Source organism: Salvia splendens, unplaced genomic scaffold, assembly GCF_004379255.2.
Source record: "Salvia splendens isolate huo1 unplaced genomic scaffold, SspV2 ctg861, whole genome shotgun sequence".
Taxonomy (NCBI): Eukaryota; Viridiplantae; Streptophyta; class Magnoliopsida; order Lamiales; family Lamiaceae; genus Salvia; species Salvia splendens.
In genome coordinates this window covers 2,540-24,977 of record NW_024599544.1, presented here as the reverse complement: position 1 = coordinate 24,977, position 22,438 = coordinate 2,540, and the positions used below count along the sequence as shown (strand labels likewise).

Sequence of the window (22,438 nt, the reverse complement as noted above, 5' to 3'; positions counted from 1 at the left end):
GTATAGGTGGATGAAAGAAAAAATGAATATTTTATTTAAAAGTTAATTGGGTTGAGTGGGATCAGTGATGAGGATAGTTTAAGAGGGGGAAAAGGAGAGAGGGCCAAGGTTGTCGCAGCGCAGGACGATGGTGGTGGTTGACTTGAGCTTAGATTATGAAAAGGGAGAGTGACAGGGAAGAAGAATGTTATTTCCTTGATTCATTGTTAATTGAGTTGTTTTTCTATTTTGAGAATTTTAAGATAATTGAGTTATTTTTATTTTTGGTAAAATTTTATTCACTATGCAATTAACATCCTATTTTTAAACTTTGTATCCAAAAGGAGTGTCTCTATTAACAAGGAAATGAATGAAAAGAATATATGAATTTAATAAAAAGATGAATATACATAGACGAGCTTAAATGGGCCGAGACTAATCTTTAATAGGGAATAGAATCAGGCCTTATATGTTGAACCAAAGTGGCCCTCATATTACTTCTTTATATAACTTGCTAAGTTAGTATTGGGCCATGTCGGTAAACATATTCATTGGGTTTAATCGAATAACATATCCAACATTCTCTATGGTGCGTGGATATTAAATGGGGAGTATATAAATAATCCAATATTTCACTAATGTATAACTAATGAAGCATCAAGATCATTGATGAAATAATTATTCTCACATGGGCATTAGGTACAGTTTGATAAAAAGCTATGCAGCTTAAACTTGATACTTAATTTATTGATTCAATTCCGTTATGATATGAGAAACCCATGGATTGATCATCTTCATAACTGTTTATTTATTTATGGGTAAGGCCCTCAGAAAACAGGACCAGCAGCAAGAATTTCATCAGTGAGCTTGTCGTCCTCGCCAATCTTGTGAGCCACAAATCCTCCAAAGTTGTTCTTGAAAAGCCCACCTAGTTTCAGCAGAGTCTCCTTGTAAGCTTTTTTATCCGTCCACTTCCATTCAACACACCAAACAAATCAGTAATCAACAACACAAAAATATTATAAACAGAAAAAGTTCTATAATTAATCTTACAGTGTTCATGGGCTCCAATATATCTGAAGGCACACCCTCAACCGCAGTTGGAATCTCAAGCCCGAAAACCTCTGTTCGCTTGTATTCCGCCTTCAACAGGCTACCCGAGTGGATCGCATCAATGATCTTGCGAGTGTATGCTAGTTTGATGCGGCTCCCAGATCCATATCTGCATGATAAACAAAAGCACCATCAGATTGTAAATTCTTCTGTAATGACAGCCAGATTGATTAGTTACTTATAATATCTCTGTAGTCTGTACCTTCCACCTGACCAGCCTGTGTTAACTAGCCACCCTGTAGCACCATGCTTCTGCATCTTTTCAGCCAACATGGCTGCATATTTTGTAGGATGCAGCATTATAAACGCTGCCCCGAAACAGGCTGAGAATGTTGCCTGTGGCTCCTTGATCCCTTCTTCAGTACCAGCAACCTGTATAGAAATTCAAGTTGGTGATTTGAACTGAAAGATTAAATGAGTTTGGCGTGGATAGGCGAGCTTCCTACCAGAGCAGTGTAGCCACTGATGAAATGATACATTGTTTGAGCCAGGGTGAGCTTGCTCACGGGTGGAAGCACACCAAAGGCATCGCATGCCAGGAGTATGACATTCCTCGGGTGTGAGGCGACACACGGAATTTTGGCATTGGGGATATATTCGATAGGATAGGCCGCTCGAGTGTTCTCTGCAAAATAAATGGAAGTCAGTAACAGAATCCAGACACTTCCAACGATTGCCAACTGAATTGATGTATTATTACCTGTGACAGATTTGTCAGAGTAATCCACTTCTCTGGTGTGCTCATCAAATACCACATTCTCCAATACTGACAAATGAAAAGATAAGATAATTGGTTATGCAAGTGCTGCAGAGATAAGGTTTTTTATGGGTTTGAAAATGACAAAACTGAATTGGAATAATACCAGTCCCAAACTTGATAGCATTCCAAATGTCTGGCTCCTTCTCCCTTGACAGATCGATGCACTTTGCGTAGCAGCCACCTTCGATGTTGGATACACCGTTATCACTCCAGCAGTGTTCGTCATCTCCAATTAGGTAGCGGTTGTGATCAGTGGACAGGGTAGTTTTCCCAGTGCCTAAAATGTGCATGAATGTAAAGAAGCATAAATATGCATTCGGTACAGAGTGAAGCAAAGTATCTTGTTTCAACTCAAGCTCAGAGTAAGATGAGTGGGGACACATTGGGAAAGGGAAAACCCCTCATCGGAATGCTGACCCGATGAGACGTTACCTGATAAGCCAAAGAATAGAGCGACATCTCCATCTTTGCCCATATTGCAACCAGAATGTAGTGACAGAATTTGACGCTTAGGCATGAGATAGTGCATTACACTGAAAAGGCCTTTCTTCATCTCCCCGGCGTACTGGGTGCCGAGGATGACCATTTCCCTTCTAGCAAGGTTTAAATCTATGCTAGTGGAGGATGTCATGTAGTGTGTGTAACGGTTACATGGGAACTGTCCGGCATTGTATATAGTGAAGTCCGGAGTACCAAAGTTCTCCAGCTCTTCAGCTGTGGGTCGGATACACCTGCGACCGACCCAGTTATCCACTTGTACAAATAACTAATACTATATCATTTTACTTTGGAACCTTTCTGCTGCGGCTAAACCTTATGCAGCTCTCTCAGACCTCTCACATAGTAATATCAACGAGTATATCATGCATGATTCAAGACACAGATTGATATTTTCGAAGAAAACTTCTAAAACTTATCTGGCTGGCTTATGAGCACATATAACTGCAAACAAGAACATCATGATGAAAAAGAATTGAGTCAATTGCATTCACTTACATGTTGTGCATGAACAAGGAATGATACGCCCTGGCTGACACTATCCTAACTTTGATACGGTTCTGTGGATCCCAGTTCAGGAATTGATCATTCACAAAGACCTGAACATCAAAGACTCAACCTTGTTATAATTAGATTTTTTTATTAAAACAAATTCTTGAATTCCATATCATAGAACTGAATAAAAAATTATTGGACGCCGCTTATAGTTGAATATTTTAGTAATTTATAATACCGAATCTAAAAGAAAAGATGGTGAGCAAAAAAGGGGCAGAAAAGGAATAAGAGGAACGGCCGAGACTCCACCGCTCGAAGGATGGAAGTATGGCAATAAAGCACTAGAGAACAAAACTCTCTCCGGACTTTCTACACAAAATTTTCTATTAATAATTATAGTACTATACGGTTTCTGAAGCTACAAATCAGCACTAAATGTTCATATTTTTTTAATCATTTATAGGAAAATTCATTTAAGCCCTCTGGTTGATGGAAGGTGCAGATCATTAACACGGTTCAACAAGCTTGTACTATTTAAATAAATTAATCAACAAATCATTGGATACCAAAGAAGTTCAGTGAATAGTATTCAGTATCTTTGCAGGGGCCTACTGAAAAGGACTTATTATCTCAGTAATTAAAGTTTGGTATGCAAGAAATCAGTGCACTGACACGCTACACAGTTTTTCTGAACTGCAACTAATAGATGATAGAAAAAGATTACCTTATCCAATGAATTCAAATAATCGACGGCTCTTTCTCTGTTCACCATAAATGTCTGCTCATCCATTTCGATGTTTGGTGATCCCCTAAAACGCATGGACAATTAATTAATCAATCGTTGGATGTACAACTTTTTGTGGAAAGTGATTACTAATTTTAGAGGGAAAGGTAGAGAAAGAACACTCACTTTCCCCACCAAAGATCATGCTCAGTGGTTTCATCCCTGACAACGCGTTTGTCTTTAGGGGAACGCCCTGTCTTGGCGCCGGAGAGAGTAGCGATGGCGCCGCTGGACGAAATGAAAGACCCTTTCTCATACTTGATTGCCTGCTCGTACAGCTCTGCATTCATTGCAAAATTATCATCCAATTCTTTTCAAAAAAAATTTTAAAAAAATTCAAAATTAAAAGCTGTTTGAAATATTACCAGCAGGCGATAGGTTGTAGAGGACGTGAGTGAATTTGAGAGAGCTGTCACTGACGCTGATGGTGGGGCTCACATGGTGGTGGTGGTGGTGGCTCACAACCCGCGGCGTCGCCGACTTACTCGCCGGATCTCCCCTCACCACCTTGGGCCCTGTCTCTCTCGTCAACGATGCCAATGACGCACTGATTTAAACACATTAACAAAATCACAATTAGAAGCAACAAAAGTGAAATTAAAATTCAGATCAAGCTGCGGATTCAAATTTTAGAGGGAAAATTGAATAAATTGGGCGTGAGATCGATCACCTGATGGACTGGAGCTGCTGCTTGGTGCGCTCTTCCTCGGCGAAAGGGCCTTGAATCCCGTTGAGCGGCGTAGTCGGAGCCGATTTCTTCATCTGGAGAGAATGAAGCTCGTCGATCGTCTGCGCCTTCATCGGCGTCGTGCTGTCGTCGTGGCAGACTTCGTCGGCTCTCTTCTCCGTGTGAATCTTCGCCAGACCGTTCCGCCCTGTCGCACCGTTATTCATGCCGTTGGCCGCCATTGCTTATCACTGCACCACAATCATAGAAATTTACACATAACTAAGCGGTTTCCATCACTTCAATTTAACGTCATGCTCATGATTCCTTTTTTCAGGTGCAGTTTCGGAAATTGCACTGCAACAATAATAATTTTAAAAATTATTGAAGCAGAAAAGGTACTAAGAGGGAAGAGAAACGCGCCAGAAATCGGAGGGGATAGAAACGGAAAACTTAAATGAAATGTGACAGAGGTAATAATGTGGAGTGGTGTATCATCAAAGTGAAGTTGATGAAGGAGAAGGTGATGAGGAAATGGCGTTTATGAAGGTTGAATTTATAGGGGACGTGGATGTAATACTTAACCACGATATCAAGTAGAGAAAGCAACCATGGTTAAGTTTTAAGCCTAACTAGTCAACTGTACTTGTTAAATAAATCCAAATTCCATCTTTATTAGAGCCTCTAAAATTACTCTATCCAATTCATTAATAGATAAAATTCTCACAAATTCCCAGACGTGTATTTTGTTTTCGAGAGTAAATTACAAAAATAGTTATACACAGTTAAATCCTCATTTTTTCGATGTCAAATGAATTTATTTATACTAGTAATAGTTATATTAATCTGAGGCCCTTTTATAACGCAAAAAAATACTTATAAACAACTAATCAAAGCTTTTTTCTTTTGGATAATCTTTTCCTTTGGATCTAGTCATTATTTTACCTTGAAATCTGACTCGGTTTGAATATTTGACTTTAAATTTCAAAATCTCCGTATAGTTTCAAATAAAATTAACTGAGATTTCAAGAAAAAAAAAAACTAAATTGAAATGACTTATGAGTTACATGGGCGATAAAGTTGCCGATCATATAACTCTAGGACTCAAATAAAGTTGTCCATCGACTGTATCTTGATAAAACAAATATTCCTCGATAGTTCCAATAAAGTTGAGCCACTTCTTTTTTGCATTTTTTAAGCTTTATTTTACTATTTATTGTACAATTTTCTCAAAATGTGTGAAAAAAAAGTGACACAGTTTTCTTAGGACATATGAAATACTATTTATTATATTTATTATTTATGATTTAAACTAATTTTTAATCATGTAGATTTATCAACATTTAAATGATTCCATGATTTTAATGTTTTTTAATAATACTCATGATTTTAATATTATTATACTAGTAGTATATACTCCATCCGTTCCCCCGTTCCGTGTTAATAGAGTCATTTCTTTTTGGCACGAAGTTTAAGAATAGTGTGTTAAATGGACAGTGAAAAAAGTAAGAGAACTGATGAAAGAATAAAGTAAAAAGGAGAATTACTTTTTGCCAAAAGTATAAATGAGTCAATTAACTTGAAACTTACCGAAATAGAAAAATGACTCTATTAACATGGAATAGATAGATTATTTGCTAGCTACAATATTTTGGTTTGGCAAATATTTCGATGGTCGATCTATGAATAGGAGAAAGAGAAATAGGCAGCTACACCGATTATTTTAGCCGTCCATTTTTTTTTATAACATTGAAGAAAGATATTTTCATTCTAATTCAAGCATAACCGATAATTATGTAACTTCATATATTAACATAAGTACGTTACAAATATTATTTTGTATTTTGTGAAATTGCATAAGTGAATTAGCGTTTGGGTAAATGTGTGGGTGTAGCCATGAAAGTGTCCTGTCTAGCATGTAAACACACAATCAATTTCATATTCTAGGGCAAAAGGGATAAATGAAATAAGCAGTGACTTTTTTCAAATAGTACTAGTTATTAATGAAATTCTGAAATTGTAGGTTACGTTTACTTTTATTAAAATTAATTAATGCGCCTAATTACATTCAAGCAATCACTTAGATTGTTGTAGTTATATACTTGTATATGGAGTATCAAACAATAAAAAGGCTGTGTATCAATTAAAACTAGTAATGAAATATGTGTGTGAATTAGTTGTCACTTTTTTTCAAACATTGATGTCCAAAACAAAGGTTTGAGGTTCGTATCCACTGTGATACGATGTAAATTTCTATTTATTTATCTATAAAAAACTAGTAATGAAATAATTGAAAAGTTTGGCCACATTTAGCTTATATTTTGTCGTCCTATATTTGAGTTAGAATTAAAATTTTCGCTGCAAATGAAGCGTCGTATATTACCCACTTGGTGTCATAATAGTACATTTACAATCATAGAGTATGTGGTAGGTTCTCAAAAATGAAATTCATACAAGTCAACGATATCCTTTTTTTGTAAATTCTACTATTTTCTTAAGTTTATTTTGCAGCAAATTAATGCGCCTAATTCTAGATTCGACTAAGCATTAGGAAAATGATTGCTATATAATGGAATAAGTGATGATAGAACTGGGAGAGTTGACGATATTTTATTAAATAATACTATAGTACTAGAGGTCTTTAGACAAAGGATTAATCACAATCTGAGATATTTTTGCACCATTTTGTTCCTTTAGAGCATCCGCAATGGTGCGGATGTCCCGGCAGACTTCCCAAAAACACCGCACTGCCATATCAAAAGGACCTCCCATTGCACTGCCACGTCATAAGGACATCTCATTGCACAATGGCGGGCATCCTCAAGGACATCCCGACGGACATCCACAATAATAAAAATTCACAAATATGCAATTTGCGGAATTAAAAAACATACATAATTTTTTTTAAAAAATACATAGTTAAAAAAATAAAAAATAAAAAATCGGGACGTTCGTCGGGATGTCCGTGTGGCACCGCAGTAGCGAACGTCACGACGGACGTCGCCGGAAAGCCGTGGATCTGCGGTGTCCGCAGCGGACGTCAGCATCCGTCCCTCCCACGCCTAATGCAGACGCCCCACGCGGACGTCCGCCAGGAAATCCGCCATTGCGGATGCTCTTAGCACTTTTTATGTTAAGAGCACCCACAACCGTGCTCTTGCCAACGAGCACGGTTGGCCGCCGCCTTCTTCCTCCCTTGCGGTCGGCGTTAGGAACTGCTCGGGCCGGCATCGGGGCTACCCAAGTTAGCTCCGGTGAGTTGGCTAACCACGTCTTCGGAGTCGGCGTAGGATAGGGATACCGACCTTGACCGTTTGGAGGAGCCACTAGAGGAGGATGTTATGTCTCCCCTATACTTCGGATGCGACCGCGTCTCCTGCCAAATGTTGAGGTACTTGAACGGCTTGTAGTTCATGGATTGATAGGCGTTCATCGCGGCAGTGATGACGTCGACCTCGCTCCGGCCGCTCCCCGCCGACCGCTCTACCTGGAGGTAATACCCCAGAACTTTTGGATTTCTTCGTTGGCTCGGTAGATGGCGTTGCGCACAATACTCTCGTTGCGCTCGATTGTTCCCGCCGGCCGGTTTTCATTGTACCGGCGACGGATGCGCCACCAATAGTGATCGTCGGATTGGTTCGTGCCAACCTCTGGATCTTCGGAGATTGACAAGAACGCCTTGAACAATTGCTCCATCTCCGCCGGAGTGTACGGTGTGCGGACACCGCGAGTAGGGGGAGTTGGAGTTTGGGAGGGGGCGGTCGACCTCGCTCTAGGCTCGGGTGTCCACCCGTATAGCCCTTCGGGGGCATCTTGGTCGTCGATCGGGTAAGGCCGGTAGCCACCCGGAACTCCCGAACTTTGGGTTTGAGAAGGGGCCGAAAATTCTATTTCCGGACCTAGGAAACGGTTGTGAACCGAACCAATCGGGGTTCCAACGGTGGGAGCTCGGGGGTGATCGCCGTCGCCGGACATTGTTATGTTGTAGGAGTGGAAGAAAGATTGAGAATAGCGATGAGAGAATGTAGATGAGAATGAAAATGAGAGAATGTGGATGAGAATTGTGTAGTGTGGTGTGAATTTTTTAGTCTGAAAGTGGGGGTATTTATAGATGAAAATGTTTTTTTGGGGAAAAAAAAGAAAAAAAATGAAAGTAGGTAGAAAATGGATATAATTTTTTTGGGAAGTGGGAAAATATTTTTTTTATTTTTAATTAAAAACTGATTTTTTTATAAAAAAATATTCAAATGCAACGGCCATGCCGTTGCCCAATCAACGCCGACCACGTCACCTGCTCACTGGCACGGACGTGCTGGATGCATCGAGCAGCGCCGTGCCAGCGGTGCGAGCGCAGCGGCGGACAGCGTCTCCGTGCCGCTGGCACGGACGGACGGATGTCGTCCTGCTCACCGTTGCGGATGCTCTAATATTGTAGTACTCCCTCCATCCCTTAGAGCATCTCCAACAAGGAGATGTAAATGAAAGAGGTATATTATCTATTTCCTTCTTATAAAGTGAAATATACCATTCCAAAAAATTACACATTCCAAAGGAAAAATGTATATAGAAAGGTAAATCATTTTTTAAAATAAAATAATAATATAAAATGCATTAAAATCATAAAGTGTAATACCATCTCAAATACATTCCTCCTTGGATGAAGTTTTTCATGAAAAGAAAGCAAATATGGTAGTTATAAGATTTTACCTCTCCATCAATGGAGAGGTAAAGATACCTCTTCAAGATGGGAAAAGGTATAATACCTTCTCATATACCTCTCCCCTTGGAGCATGAATTTTCATGGAAAATAGGTAAAATATGGTAGTTATATGAGTTTACCTCTTCATTTACCTCTCCCCTTGGAGATGCTCTTATAATTTGTCACCATGACTCGACACATATTTTAAAAAATGTAATAGAAAATAGGTTTAAAAAGTTAGTGGTAGGTGAATCCTACTTTTATATATTCTTATTAGTTTTATAATAAAATGTGAGAAAGGTAAGTGGGAATAGTTAGTGGAATGTGAGGTCCACTACAAAAAAATAGTAAAAGTGAAAGATGATAAATTTCTAGGGACGGACAAAAATGAAAATAAGTGACAAATTTTCAGTGACGGAGCGAGTAGTTTTTACATATAATTTCTCTCTCTTGTAGTCTCTCTTTTTTTCTCCATTTTTATCTCTCTCATCAGTTTAATTCTACATCTCATCTATTTCTACGTTCTCTTTTTTCTCTTAAGTTAATTTATTTTAAGATAAATATTCAATAAATGAGTAAAATTGTCCGAAAACTGTTTTAGAAATGGAGTATCTCAAATATGATTAACCATTTATCTAGAGGACTCTAGTAGTATTGAAATTGTGCAAACATTTCAGATGTACTTTTTTAATAGTCTTAATACTAACATATAATTTAAAAATTATGATACGATTGATTTTGAATTTATACCCGAATTCAATTAGAGTTGTTTGGTTCGTAAGATTGTATCTCATAATTAAATATATAGTGTGTGATTTATACGATTTCATTCCACAATTCAATTCTAAATGAGTAATCATGAGATAATTAGTCATAGTTAATTCTCAATAACTAAAATAATTTTGCAACTCAATTTTAGATTATATCATAACACTATTATTTTATCTAAAAAATCGAACGATCATCCTAGTAAACTATTTTAACTCACTGTAGAAGAATTTTTTAGATTTGGCCAATGGAGCTGGCATTGTAATCTGGCTCCACGTCACTCCTCGTCAATCTCCATTTATCTAAAAATTAAGCGCGTGAGTATGTAGTTTAATTGAGAGACGAATACATACCGTATTCGGATATAGAGATGACGCTTACATTTATTCGTTTCGGCTCACATTTCAAGGCATTTTGTTTTGTTTTACTTTTTTCTTTTAGTTGAGAGTGGCAACTCCAATCCCATTCCCACCCCACTTCAATAAAAGCAATGATTAATTGTAATTGAAAATAAAAGGGATATTTGATCCCTGAAATTGATATACTTTTAGTCAAAATTTAGTATTTCATCCTTTCATCAATACACATTTTATTTTGCTAATGAACCTCCTATATAAAAATGAACCTCGTATATAAAATTAGGATTGACATTCTACAAACTATTTTTTCTCTCATTTCTTAAAATCAGTATCATATGAAATATGAACTTATAATCGTGGATGGATACCTATGAACTTTATAGTTGATCGCAAAAATCATGAACTTAGATTTTATAATGAATTCTCCATAAAATTAGTTTTTTTTCCTAATTCATGGAAAATTTACTAACAAACGATAAGTTGATGAATTTATAGACCAAATTTTAAATTCATTAGAAAATACGCTAAATTAGGCAAGAGTTTGTGATATTATGTACCAATAATATTATATAAAATTTATTATGTATCATTTCATATACAAAATTTTATTTTAATGGGTATTTAATTCATATTTAATTTTGTCAAATATACTGTGTAACCAAATAAAACATGTGTTGTAGTACTACTAAAATATAGTACTATCAGAGTCAAGTGATCATATTCATTCATCTATTTTAATATTAGATGTCAAATAAAATTTAGTACGTTAAGCATATAATTTAAGATTACGTTAAATTTAAATAATAAATATATACATAATTATCATTTAATACTACCAAATTTAACCATGTAGTGTGTTAGTTACTAGTATTACTACTGTAATTAATTACTCCGTATAATAAATCAATGACTTAATTTTTCTAAAATTATAGTGTTAAAAAATATCCAAATTATAGTAAAGATAAATTAGCCATAAATTATATCATGAAAATAGAGCTAAATTAAACAGTACTACGTATAGGATTGTGATCAAGATAGAACCATTCTTAAACGTAGAACCATTCTTAAACGTAGAACAAATGCCAAACGGAGGTCGTTAGATCTTTTAATCCAATGGTGTTGATTTGCACAACAACTTCACATTACAACCAAAACTATTATTAATGGGTGAATGCAGATAAGTGAAAAAATAAAGCATGCATGGACTCTTCTTCGTTTCATTCATTCTTCCATCAACATGTGAGTTTTTTCACATGTTGAGTCCGGAATGTCGTGAAAACATAGTCTAATATGTATGATTTTTAATCTTGACCTTCATTTTTTCCTCATCCAATGAATAAAATATGTAGAGTTCTAGGTTCTACACTTAAGAATGGTTCTATCTTTAACGCAACCCACTACGTATAAATTTATCTTTTCACATAATTTAAATAGGAGGCTTTGTAAAATTAATTGGTCCACAATATCACAAACTTTTGATATAATTTGGTATTTTCCATGAACTTAAAATTTGTACAAAAATCATGAATTTATCCCTTGAGTGAATTTTATATAAGTTCGGAAAAGAATAATTTCATGGGAAATTCACTACAGATCCTAAGTTGGCGATTTTTTTTGTATCAATTTTAAACTTTGTAGAAATGCCAAATTTTGGCCAAATTTATGATTCTAGGAACCAAATTCCCAAAATAAAATATACTCCCTCCGTCCCTCATTAAGAATCTCATTTGAGTTCGGCATGGATTTTAAGAAATATAGAGAAAAGTGGGTGGAAATCGATAGTGGAATGTGAGACCCATTTTTATATGATTACTAGATTAGTTTTAACATAAAATGTGAGTGAAGTGAGTTAGTAAAATACTTAAATTTGTAGTTTACCTACCATTTATAGTAAAAATGAACCGTAACTCCTGATCACGAATGAACTAAAAATAAACCGGGACTCCTAATGATGTACGGAGAGAGTAGTAGTGCTAGTAGTATTCATTTCTCAGCTATCCCCAAATAAATAGGGCAACACAACTAAAATGCTAAGCCCATTTCAAACAACCGCATCTTCTTCATAAGGTTCTGGGCGCCGGCGGCGCTACTTCAGTTCAGTTCTGCCATCTAGGGCGCAGGGGCAGAGGGCGTCCAGGGGAGGGAGGAGGATTCCGGCACCGGCCGAGCCCCCTCTCGTGTGTCTGACTCATTATATTTATATCCGATTTTAGGGTTCTTTGGCTTCATTATTCACAAACGGGCTCTTGAAAATTTACAATCTCAACACTCTCTTTGGTAAGTTTTTTTGTTCAAAACATGTGTTTTAAGAGCATATGGTGTTTTATTTTACCAATACCGTTTTATTGTTTTTATTTTGTAGGAGTGATGGTGTCTGTGAGTTTATATTAGAATGGAAAAGATGTTCAACTCTTAGGTTTGGATGTTGCTTATGATCCCGTCGTAGTAAAATATTTTTTATATTGAATAAAAGGATATATTATTATCAACTTGTCTAGGTGCTTCTGACCAGGTAAGTAACCAAGCAGAAGCATGTGATGCCGGTGGATTTTGCATTCTATGAGGTATTTGGAGACTTGTTCTTGACTTCCTTAATGATTGCAGAATCCACATGTACCGGATGACTCTGCTTGATTTCCTACCTGGTCAGACGCTCCTCAGTCAAGTTGGGTGACTTCGATAGAGAAAATCGGATTATCATGGCAGCATGTGACACAAGATTCATTCTTTGAAGATGTTCATATCATGCACTCTCCGGCAAATGAAGAAGTAGATATGATGCTATAGAGAGTAGTGCACAAATGGACCGCCCCAGAGTAGTGCCTACATGGAACGCCCAACGAGCAGTGCACATATAGACCCTCCCAGGAGTAGTGTACAACTGGACTGCCCCGGTAGTAGTGCACATATGTCATGTCCCGATAAGGAACGCTTCAGACCAAGTCTCATTCGGACATTTATGGACATGCTCTCACTTAGAAGGTCTAGACGTGATACCAGATTAAAGTAAACAAATAAATATACAACATCATCATTTAAGTAGACTATTATTAAGGGGTTGTGTTGATAAAATTTGTCAAATTTTGTGTTAGAACATATACACCCTAAATTTTGTTGTTGGAACTTTTTTTTATAAATTTTGATCAATAAATTGTGAAAGCTTTGCTGAAATTTTATAAAACAAGTCTTAAACAAATATAAGTCTTAAACATAGCAATAAAGGAGCATATTCAATAAACAGTTCAATTTGACAGAGGATTTTCACCAAACATATACTCCATGCAATTCTCATCCTAGCTATATAATTGACCACTCCACTAAAAACTATAGAATGTCTTCATGTTACATCAATCGTGTATGCAATTATATCTATTCTAATTTTTTTTTCACATATTATCAAAACTAAGTAGCTGATAATAAGATATTCTTTCATTTTATATATAATAAATGCTTTAGTACGAGGGAATCATACACCACATCAAAAGAAAAGTTTCAAATAAGGTATTATGCTCATTCTTCAATCTATACTACTCCCTCCTTCTCTCTTGACTTGGACTGTATTCATTTTTTTGGGTTTTCCCATTTGACTTGTTTCCCTTTTTTGGCTACCACTTCACTCTACGTTAAATAAGTGGGCCACACACCTTTATACTGCAATCTTGCACTCCTAAATAACAGTGCCGAAAAGAAATGAGCCAAGTCGGGTGGGCAGATGGAGTATTTCTAACCTCAATATATCAGCTGACATTTTTGTTTGCTTAAGCTAGTCATGCAGCTTTCTGCTAAATCCTGTGGAATTATTTGTTAGAACTTAGAAGCATGCAAGACTCCTAGACATCTAGAGCATTTAATAAACCATTTGAACTTCGAGTTTATGATATATCTATGCAAATTTCACATGTTGTATAAGTGGCTATATGTATTTGGGACGTAAGCAGGTTTTTACATAAACTTGTGCCCATTTCTTTTCTAGTGAGGCTATTTTTCAATTTTGTGGGGGATGCTTCTTGTTTGTGATCATACAGTACTGTTTCCTCTCCTTTAGGACTAATATATTTTCTCACGTACAAAATGCCTTCTCCTTCAAAACTCCTGTAGCTTTGGGTGTGACACTGCAACTAATATTAGAGAACATGATTCTTAAAGAGCGTTGTGGTTTTTTTTTTCCATTTATGATAATTTTATTACCTAAATTCGTGTTTATATTTGCAGGAGAGGAAAACACAGTTGCAGTCATTTCCAATTATTACTTGTGATCCATGTGGTGCGGCCTTCCGAATGTCACCTAATGGTTTCCAAGAGTGGCAACTGCATTCTGTTATTAAATATATATCTTTGGCATATCCATGTCATGTTTTAGCTGACATGAATTTTGTTTTTAGCTTCATGACGAGGCCGCCGTTGCACTAACATGCATGGATAAATGCGAGCTTGGAGGAAATGTTTGACAAACATATGTACTCGGAAATGAATATATTATTTCAAATTTACATATATCTCACATTCTCTCATTTTACTTCTTTCATTTTCTCTACAGCTCAATTTCTTCAATCTTTTCCAACATTTTTTCAATCTTACCCTATTATTTCGTCGAATCAGAAATAGTCTCTTTGCTCGTAGCCACCTCGCCTCGCTATCTTTTAGTTATCTAAAGGTATAACTTTTACTCCGTTTGTTAGTTATTCTATCTAAATTCTTTGTTAAGTAATTGAAAATATTATTATAGTATTTGTTTTAATTTAGATTAATTTCATGCTATAGGATAGTAAAATGAATAAAGTTATTTTAATTTATTTACTTTAGCATATGCATCTGTGTGCTCAACCGACAACGATCTTAAGAAGATAAACGTAGTTTTACTATCCTATGGCATATGCATATGCATGGTTTTTCCTAGCATTTCAGTGCTAGATAAACGTAGTTTTTTTCTTGTGTTATATCGCTTTAATTTGTTCCAACTGCAATGGTGATTTCTTTCACTTTTATCAGCTTTTCACTTTTTTATGTCGTCTACTTGCATTGATTTGTTCCGACTACGATGCTACAATATAATAATACTATACATTGGGATTCTTGAATAAAAACATGCGAAATCCTACCATTCGTGCAAGATAGCACTTGTAAATAATCATACAATTTTTTAGGACTCCCTCCGTACCATAATAGATGTCACACTTTACTTTTTAGTTTGTCCCACAAAAGTGTCACATTTCCTTTTTTGGAAAAAGTTCTCCCTCACATTAATATAAATATATTATTTTCTCTTTCCACGTAACATACAAAACTCTCTCCTAAAATCCTGTGTTATTCCCCAAGTAAACATCTATTATGGAACAGAATGAGTACTATTTTATGGCTAGCTTATCAAAAAAATTTAAATAGAAGACGCAGGCCCAATATCATTAACAGGCCCAATCTCGATAACAAGCACATGTTCACCAGGATTAAGGCCATAATATTTTAATAAATAAAATAATAATAATAATAATAATAATAATAATAATAATAATAATAATAATAATAATAATAATAATAAAAAATGAAATTCGGAAAACAAAAACAAGAAGAAAATAAAAATCTGGCATCTTCTATCTCATCGGTTTCTTTCTCTGTTCAACAAATTTTTACCAGAAGTGCCCTCAATCAACCAATCATCATTGCATACCATTTCTTCTCTCTAAACTCTTCCCCTCCTATCATCTGGTCAGTTTAATTTTCTCCCTCTCTTTCAATCTCTATACTCATGTTTGTGTCAATTGCCCTAGGATTTTGAATCTTCCCCAATTTAACTTTACCCATCGTTTCTCTTCGATCCGAATAATTATCTGCAGGTATTGGAACCTCTTCTTCCTCTCATATTGGCGTCGCTGTTGGTCGGAAGTTTCTTTCAATTTTATTGGCCATTGAGCGAAATCGGTGAACTTCGTGGGGGTATAGGTATATATTCCTTGCATTTCTCTTCAATAGTTGCAGCTCAATCGCAAGTTATGATTTATGAGCACTAATGAGAAATATTATCTTCGCGAACATTGAGACGGAACTCAATTTTTTTTTTCCTGCTTGCGTGAATGTGCAATTGTGTAATTGCTTCTTGTGTGGTTTTTTTGGCTTCTGAGACCATTAACTTTTTTATGAATGTTGTGTGCTCTAGGCTCAGAACATTGCTAAGGGTGTTGTGGCATTCTCAACATTTTCTTTTTTTTTACTAATTTTTGGTTTTGGAGGATCTGATTTAATTTAGGCTAGTTTAGGATTCATGAACTGTTTATTGTGTTATAGTTTGGGCATGTTCTATAAAAAGTGATTCTATGTTTTTTTTTGTATTCGTTATCAATTGTTATCACCTACATTTCAGTTTGCCTTTACTGCTTGGTTAGTTCTGAAGTTAAGGGCTGGAAATGGCTGGTTCATGTTTTTCGAATAAATCCAGTTCAGAAACTAATATTCACTTGCATGATCGATTATTTGTTTTCTACAATGGGTCCTCCTTCTTCCACTAACTTTCTACATGACAAAAATTGCAAATGTTGTTTATCTTGCTCTTCTGAATATGTAACTAAACATTGAATTATGGTCAAATAAATTGAAAATATTTTTTTTGATGTTCCATAAAGTCCATAGGTGGTGTGAATTTGAACTAAAATTATGAAAATGAAGGTTGATTATAGATGTTTGGTTGAAAACAATGACAGTGTGGATCATTTTTTATATCTCATCCGTGAGTATTCTGGTAAGTACTGTGATATCCTTATGTCTAGTTAACAACTATTTGGATGTTCGGTGTTGGAATCAATGACACATGTAGTAAGTTTGGATCTTATTGTAGTATAATCTTTATGCTTCACTATGTAAGGGCAATGCTATATACCCATATGTCTAGCACCACAAAAAAACACTTAATCATTGCCAAGAATCTAAGTACATCAAATGTTTCTTGAAGACTTATGCTCTCAGCCTACAGCTTTTATTCTTCATCAAACCATTCAAGATCATACATCTTGAATTCTCCTACAGAGTTGGTTACCACTACCTCTGCCCCATTCTAAGTCAAACATTTCTTTGTTCGGCACAAGATTTTATTAGAAATTAAGATTTTTATGTGCAACATTGTGTACTCTACAAACTAAGTCTGTACAAATTATAATGATTATACTTCTGACCCGGCATATCATATTGAGCAGTGATTCAGTAGACTATGCAAAGATGAGTAAGGTATTCTTGAAGATGTTACTGTATGTTAGTATGGTTAATTGTAGGGGTGGAAAATCGTGCGTGTCGGGTCGTTATCGTGTCGACACGATAACGACACAAACACGATAACAACAAACACGAACACGACTCGTTAAGAAAACCTCAAACACGAACACGAACACGACACGAAACCCTCAGACACGAACACGACACGAACACGACACGAACACATTAACGACACGAACCAATTCGGGTCAACACGACCCGATAACAACACGTACATGAGATGACACGATAACGACTCGATAACAACACGACCTGATAACGGTTAAACCTATTAAAATGAAAATAATAAGAAATAATAATATTAAAATATTATTTGTTAACGGATAACACGAACACGACACGAACACGACACGGACACGTATTGTTAACGGATAACACGAACACGACACGAACACGACACGAAATTTTCGTGTCCTTAACGGGTCGACCCGATAAGGACACGAACCCAATAAGCTCTGACCCAAACCCATTATTTTCGTGCCGGTTCGTGTCGTGTTATCGTGTCGTGTCAAAAATTGACAGCCCTAGTTAATTGGTTATCCAAAATAGTTTTTGCACCACTAATATAGGAGGCACAGATATAGATTATTAATTGTTACTATATGAAAAGAAAAGAATGGTAAATCATGAACATGGGACATTTATTAAAGGATCTTCTGCAGAAGAGTCTCATAAACCCCATGTGGCCAGAAAGTTCCATTTTCATGATAGGGCTGACTTAAGCATGACTTGCCTTTACTGCTTGTTCCATTACTTATTTAATCAATCATAAGTGTAATATTATAGTATTCTAAAGTCCTGTATTTGGTATTTTTAGTGCTTGATCCGTGAGTATTTCTGATTATGTTTTTAACACATTTTGTATTTTACGAGGTATACCATGTTCTGCAACACCAGATTTCAGATTTTAAGATTAAATCTTTCGAATGCTAAACTAAATGGGCTGAAATTTTTGAAGTGTTATGTTATCTGACATCCTTTTCTTTCACCAAAAGGTGAAAAGAGTTGTGTCCTATTTTCCTTTGACATCTTGTACTCCCTCCTTTCCCTCATAGTTGAGTCATTTTTCCATCTTGGGAAGTTCCCTCATAGTTGAGGCATTTCCATATATAGTAATAATAAACATTCTTTCTCACTCTTAATTTAATCTCTTACGTTTTTCTCTCTCCTTTATTCACTTTCTACTCTATTCTCTCTACTTTTTTCTCTCTCTTACAGCCTTACTTTTTTATCTATCTACTTAACATGCTTACTAAATATCAATTTCTTAAACTCCGTGAAAGTTTCGCCTCAACCATGAGGGAACGGAGGAAGTATCTTATTAGAACAAAGAGTCGTGTTCTCTTATTTATGACTTACTAAATTTAGTTTGCACCCTAGGCTAATTGAAAGAAGTTTGCTGATCCTTCGCCCAAACTTTGTACTGAGCTGACCTTCATCTGAAGCTTGGTTTAGGATTAAGTAAGCACAGCTTGGAAGCTATTCAGTCAAAACAGTATTGTCCCATTATTAGAAGTTAGTTGAAATGGCACTAATAGAGTTCAAGGCATGCAACATTTTAGGAAGCCCTGGGTTACACTAAGCATTTTGGTCTTTTATCTCCTGACATTTTTCCTCCCTATGTGTTGAGTAGCATGCTTCTGGCATTTGTGGGAATGAAATGATATCACCTGGGCATAGGCATTAAGTGGTTTCACCAAATCAAAGCTCATTGTGTCTATACTAACATTGACTGGTGAACCCATTCGTCTCTTTGTTTAGTTCTCTATGTCGCTAGATGTGGTATCTTGATGTTATTGTCATTGTACGTATATTCAAGAGTCGACTTATGGCTATCTGAACTTAATTTGTTATTTTTTTGGTAGGTGGCACTCATTTATTCAGATATCTCAATCTGTTTAAACCCAAGCTTTTGGCAATGGAGTTAAATTCCATCAAGGATGCTTTTGACCGTGTTACAAAGAAGCAAAAGCTCTCATCCTCAAAATCTCAAGAAGTAATTGAACAGATCAGGCAAGAAATAGAACAGGCTTTTTTGAGACTACAATCTGAACAAGATTCTGCATCTCCATCTGCTCATAAATTGATCCTCAATGAACTGAAAACTAAGCTGAAAGAAATTGCTCCTCTCAGCCATCTGGAAGGCACACAAAAGGAATTAAATGTTGCGTTAAGCAAGTATCCAAAGCTTCTCGAGAAATCTTTCAATCCTGATATCTCAAAGGCTTATCGCAATATTGATTTTGATATACACACTGTTAACCAAATTATTGCCAGCCATTTCTATCGAGAGGGCCAATTTGATATTGGCGACTGCTTCATCAATGAGTCACAGGAACTAGAGGCTGCAGCAAGTAAATCCCCTTTTCTAGAAATGTTCCAGATCTTGGAAGCCATGAAATGTAGGAACCTGGAGCCTGCTCTGGGTTGGGCAGCGAGTAATCATGATCAACTGAATCAAAATGGGTCTGACATAGAATTGAAACTGCATCGTCTTCAGTTTGTAGAGATCTTGCAGAACAGGGGCAGGGATGAAGCTCTAAAGTATGCCAGAGCCTTTTTGGCTCCATTTGCTACCAAACATATGGCTGTTTTCCAGAAACTTATGGCTTGCCTTTTATGGGCTGGAAGGCTTGATTCCTCACCGTATGCAGAATTACTATCTTCCATACATTGGGACAAATTATCTGTGGAACTCGCACAACAGTTCTGCAATCTAATGGGGCAATCTTACGAGAGTCCGTTGAGTGTGACAATTGCTGCTGGAGTTCAGGGGTTGCCTACTCTTCTGAAGCTGATGAACGTGATGACTGGGAAGAAGCAGGAATGGCAGACAATGAAACAACTACCGGTGCCAGTGGATTTGGACAGGGAGTTTCAGTTCCATTCCGTATTCGTGTGCCCAGTGAGCCGCGACCAAGTAAGCGAAGAGAATCCCCCAATGCTGTTAACATGTGGGCATGTTTTATGCAAGCAATCCATCACCAAGTTGTCCAAAAACAACAGCACTAGGCGCTTCAAGTGCCCCTATTGCCCTGCTGAAGTCGAAGCAGGTCAGTGTGCGCAATTACATTTCTGATACTGCTTAAAGCTTGTAAAGTGGTTCGTCCTACTGCCATCACAAACGTAAGGGAAATGCCCCTTCATTGAATATAAAGCGTGTATGTAGGCTAAACTGTATCACTTAAACTAGATCTTGTTATCATATTATTGTTGTTTTACTTCTTCTGTGTCGGACTCGGGTGGTGGATGGACTGTAAATAGATTCTACTTGCAAAACAAACACGAAGTGCTGCGCACATAAACTGGGAGGTACGTGCCATATAAAATCCCATATGAATCATAATGTTTGAACATTTATGTTTAGTGGATGGTGAAATCACCATATGATGCTCTACCTTTATTTGCGAAAGAATTGTTGGAAATTATGGTGTCAACATCTTGTGTGACATTTTCACTATGAAGCTTCTCGTTCCTATCTTGGTTCCAACTCATAAAGCACTTGGTGATTGTGTTGTTTATTCCTTATCTGTTTATATATATATTAATATCTAGTTGATGGATTCTTTTTGTTTATGGCTAGCCTCTCATTTTTAACACAACCACCTGCATTTCCTCTCAGATTTGAGCATTTCCCCCTTTCAATTTAGTCCTATAAAGTAGTTTCATGAAGTATTTGAATAATGGGATACAAAATGAGCACTTGTTTTACATAGGGCTTGTGTTTTGAGCAAATACAATCTGATCATCTGTAACAACGAATCATAATGTATATTATAGTAGTATAAATAAACTATCTAAGGAGGAAGAACAAAGAAATGTGCCCTTAAATGGTGGCATGTCGGTCTTGGGCCAAACATAGTAAAAAAGTAACCATTGAATTTTACATGAGAGTGGCACTCCAAATTTCATCTCAAAAACTTTATAGATGCGCAATTTCAGGATTCTAAAAGTTAAGAACAATCCATATCTTTAGTGTGTCAAAGCCCCTTTTGGTGCCACCCTCTCTCTCTCTCTCTCTCTAAAGATATTTAAGATTTTATTGCTCTTAACACTCTACCTTTTTGGGATCTCTCCCACTCAGGGTGTTTTGCTCAATGAAGAAGAAAAGTTGCTCAAAACCTCATTTTTCTACAAACGTGTGAATAAAGCTATGCTGGGGTGGATCTAATTTTCAAATTTCTCATTGTTCTTGGGATTTCCAAAAGTGTGAGTGATCCATTTAGAGTTTTCATGAAAACATATCATGATTCCCAATCAATATTTAAATGGTGTACTAATTTCAAAGCAAAGGCACTAATTGGAGGTCTCAATTATTTATGTAACGTGGCCTCTTGATCATGATCTATATCAATGTGGCACCAACCAAATTGAAAATGACACAGAGCAGGTTTTGGAGTAGGAAAATATGTGTGGGGAATTGGCTAAGAATGTGGCTGACAAAATTGGATTTAAATGGCAAAAAATTGAGACAGGTTGTTAATCTTGCTCTGTGCACATCATATGGCCCAACACGATTAACCCAACGATTTCTCAATTATTATATCAAATTCTGGTATCTTGTGATCTCACTTGCCATCTTGAAAGCTTCCCCAAATCAACACCCATTTCAAGCACATGCCCTTTTCCAACAGTTTTGCAAGAAAACCTTTTAAATTTATTTGGCAAATGGTTTTCGTAATTTAGTTCTACTTAGTGGGTGAGTGAAAGACATTGTAAGGAAAGGTGATCGGAATCCATACAAAGAGTAGATAACAATTTGGTTGATTCTTGCGAAATTTATTAAAGAAAATTCACGCAAATCTCAGTCATGTTGCAAAGCTGTATATCAAAAGGTATAGAGCACTAGAAGCTATACCCATACACAGCCAAAAAACTAAACCCCACTCCCACTTAATACAAACAAAGCTTTATTTCAACACATTATATACCAACAATATTAATTTTTTACATAAAAGGACACCTCCACAATAACTTTTCAGTTGATTGCTATAAGACATCCATTCATATCAAATCATAACATCGTTCCCTACAACTATTTTATAATTTGAAATAAGGA

The 22,438-nt window shown here is 36.3% G+C and overlaps 2 protein-coding genes across 2 annotated transcripts; one reads left to right on the top strand and one right to left on the bottom strand.

The window, feature by feature from the left end:
• Positions 1-595: 595 nt before the first annotated feature.
• Positions 596-4,803, bottom strand: LOC121791645 (phosphoenolpyruvate carboxykinase (ATP) 1-like). Its single transcript, XM_042189519.1, has 12 exons — positions 4,300-4,803; positions 3,995-4,176; positions 3,756-3,909; positions 3,570-3,654; positions 2,849-2,949; positions 2,285-2,583; positions 1,956-2,129; positions 1,793-1,858; positions 1,539-1,717; positions 1,295-1,464; positions 1,033-1,201; positions 596-950 (listed from the first exon to the last, which is right to left on the bottom strand). The coding sequence occupies exons 1-12, from the start codon at positions 4,536-4,538 to the stop codon at positions 807-809; spliced, it is 1,962 nt and encodes a 653-aa protein (XP_042045453.1). The 5' UTR covers positions 4,539-4,803; the 3' UTR covers positions 596-806.
• A 10,908-nt stretch (positions 4,804-15,711) lies between these two features.
• LOC121791641 (protein RMD5 homolog) lies at positions 15,712-20,600 on the top strand. Its single transcript, XM_042189517.1, has 3 exons — positions 15,712-15,825; positions 15,954-16,059; positions 19,245-20,600. The coding sequence occupies exon 3, from the start codon at positions 19,298-19,300 to the stop codon at positions 20,456-20,458; it is 1,161 nt and encodes a 386-aa protein (XP_042045451.1). The 5' UTR covers positions 15,712-15,825; positions 15,954-16,059; positions 19,245-19,297; the 3' UTR covers positions 20,459-20,600.
• The last annotated feature ends 1,838 nt before the right edge of the window (positions 20,601-22,438 follow it).

Excerpts from the sequence above, each read along its gene's own strand:
- LOC121791645 (XM_042189519.1), bottom strand. The coding sequence starts at position 4,538 with ATGGCGGCCAACGGCATGAATAACGGTGCGACAGGGCGGAACGGTCTG. Across the intron at positions 1,718-1,792 it reads CTCTGACAAATCTGTCACAG|AGAACACTCGAGCGGCCTAT; the intron begins GTAATAATACAT and ends TTTATTTTGCAG. Across the intron at positions 1,202-1,294 it reads ACAGGCTGGTCAGGTGGAAG|ATATGGATCTGGGAGCCGCA; the intron begins GTACAGACTACA and ends TTTATCATGCAG.
- LOC121791641 (XM_042189517.1), top strand. The coding sequence starts at position 19,298 with ATGGAGTTAAATTCCATCAAGGATGCTTTTGACCGTGTTACAAAGAAG.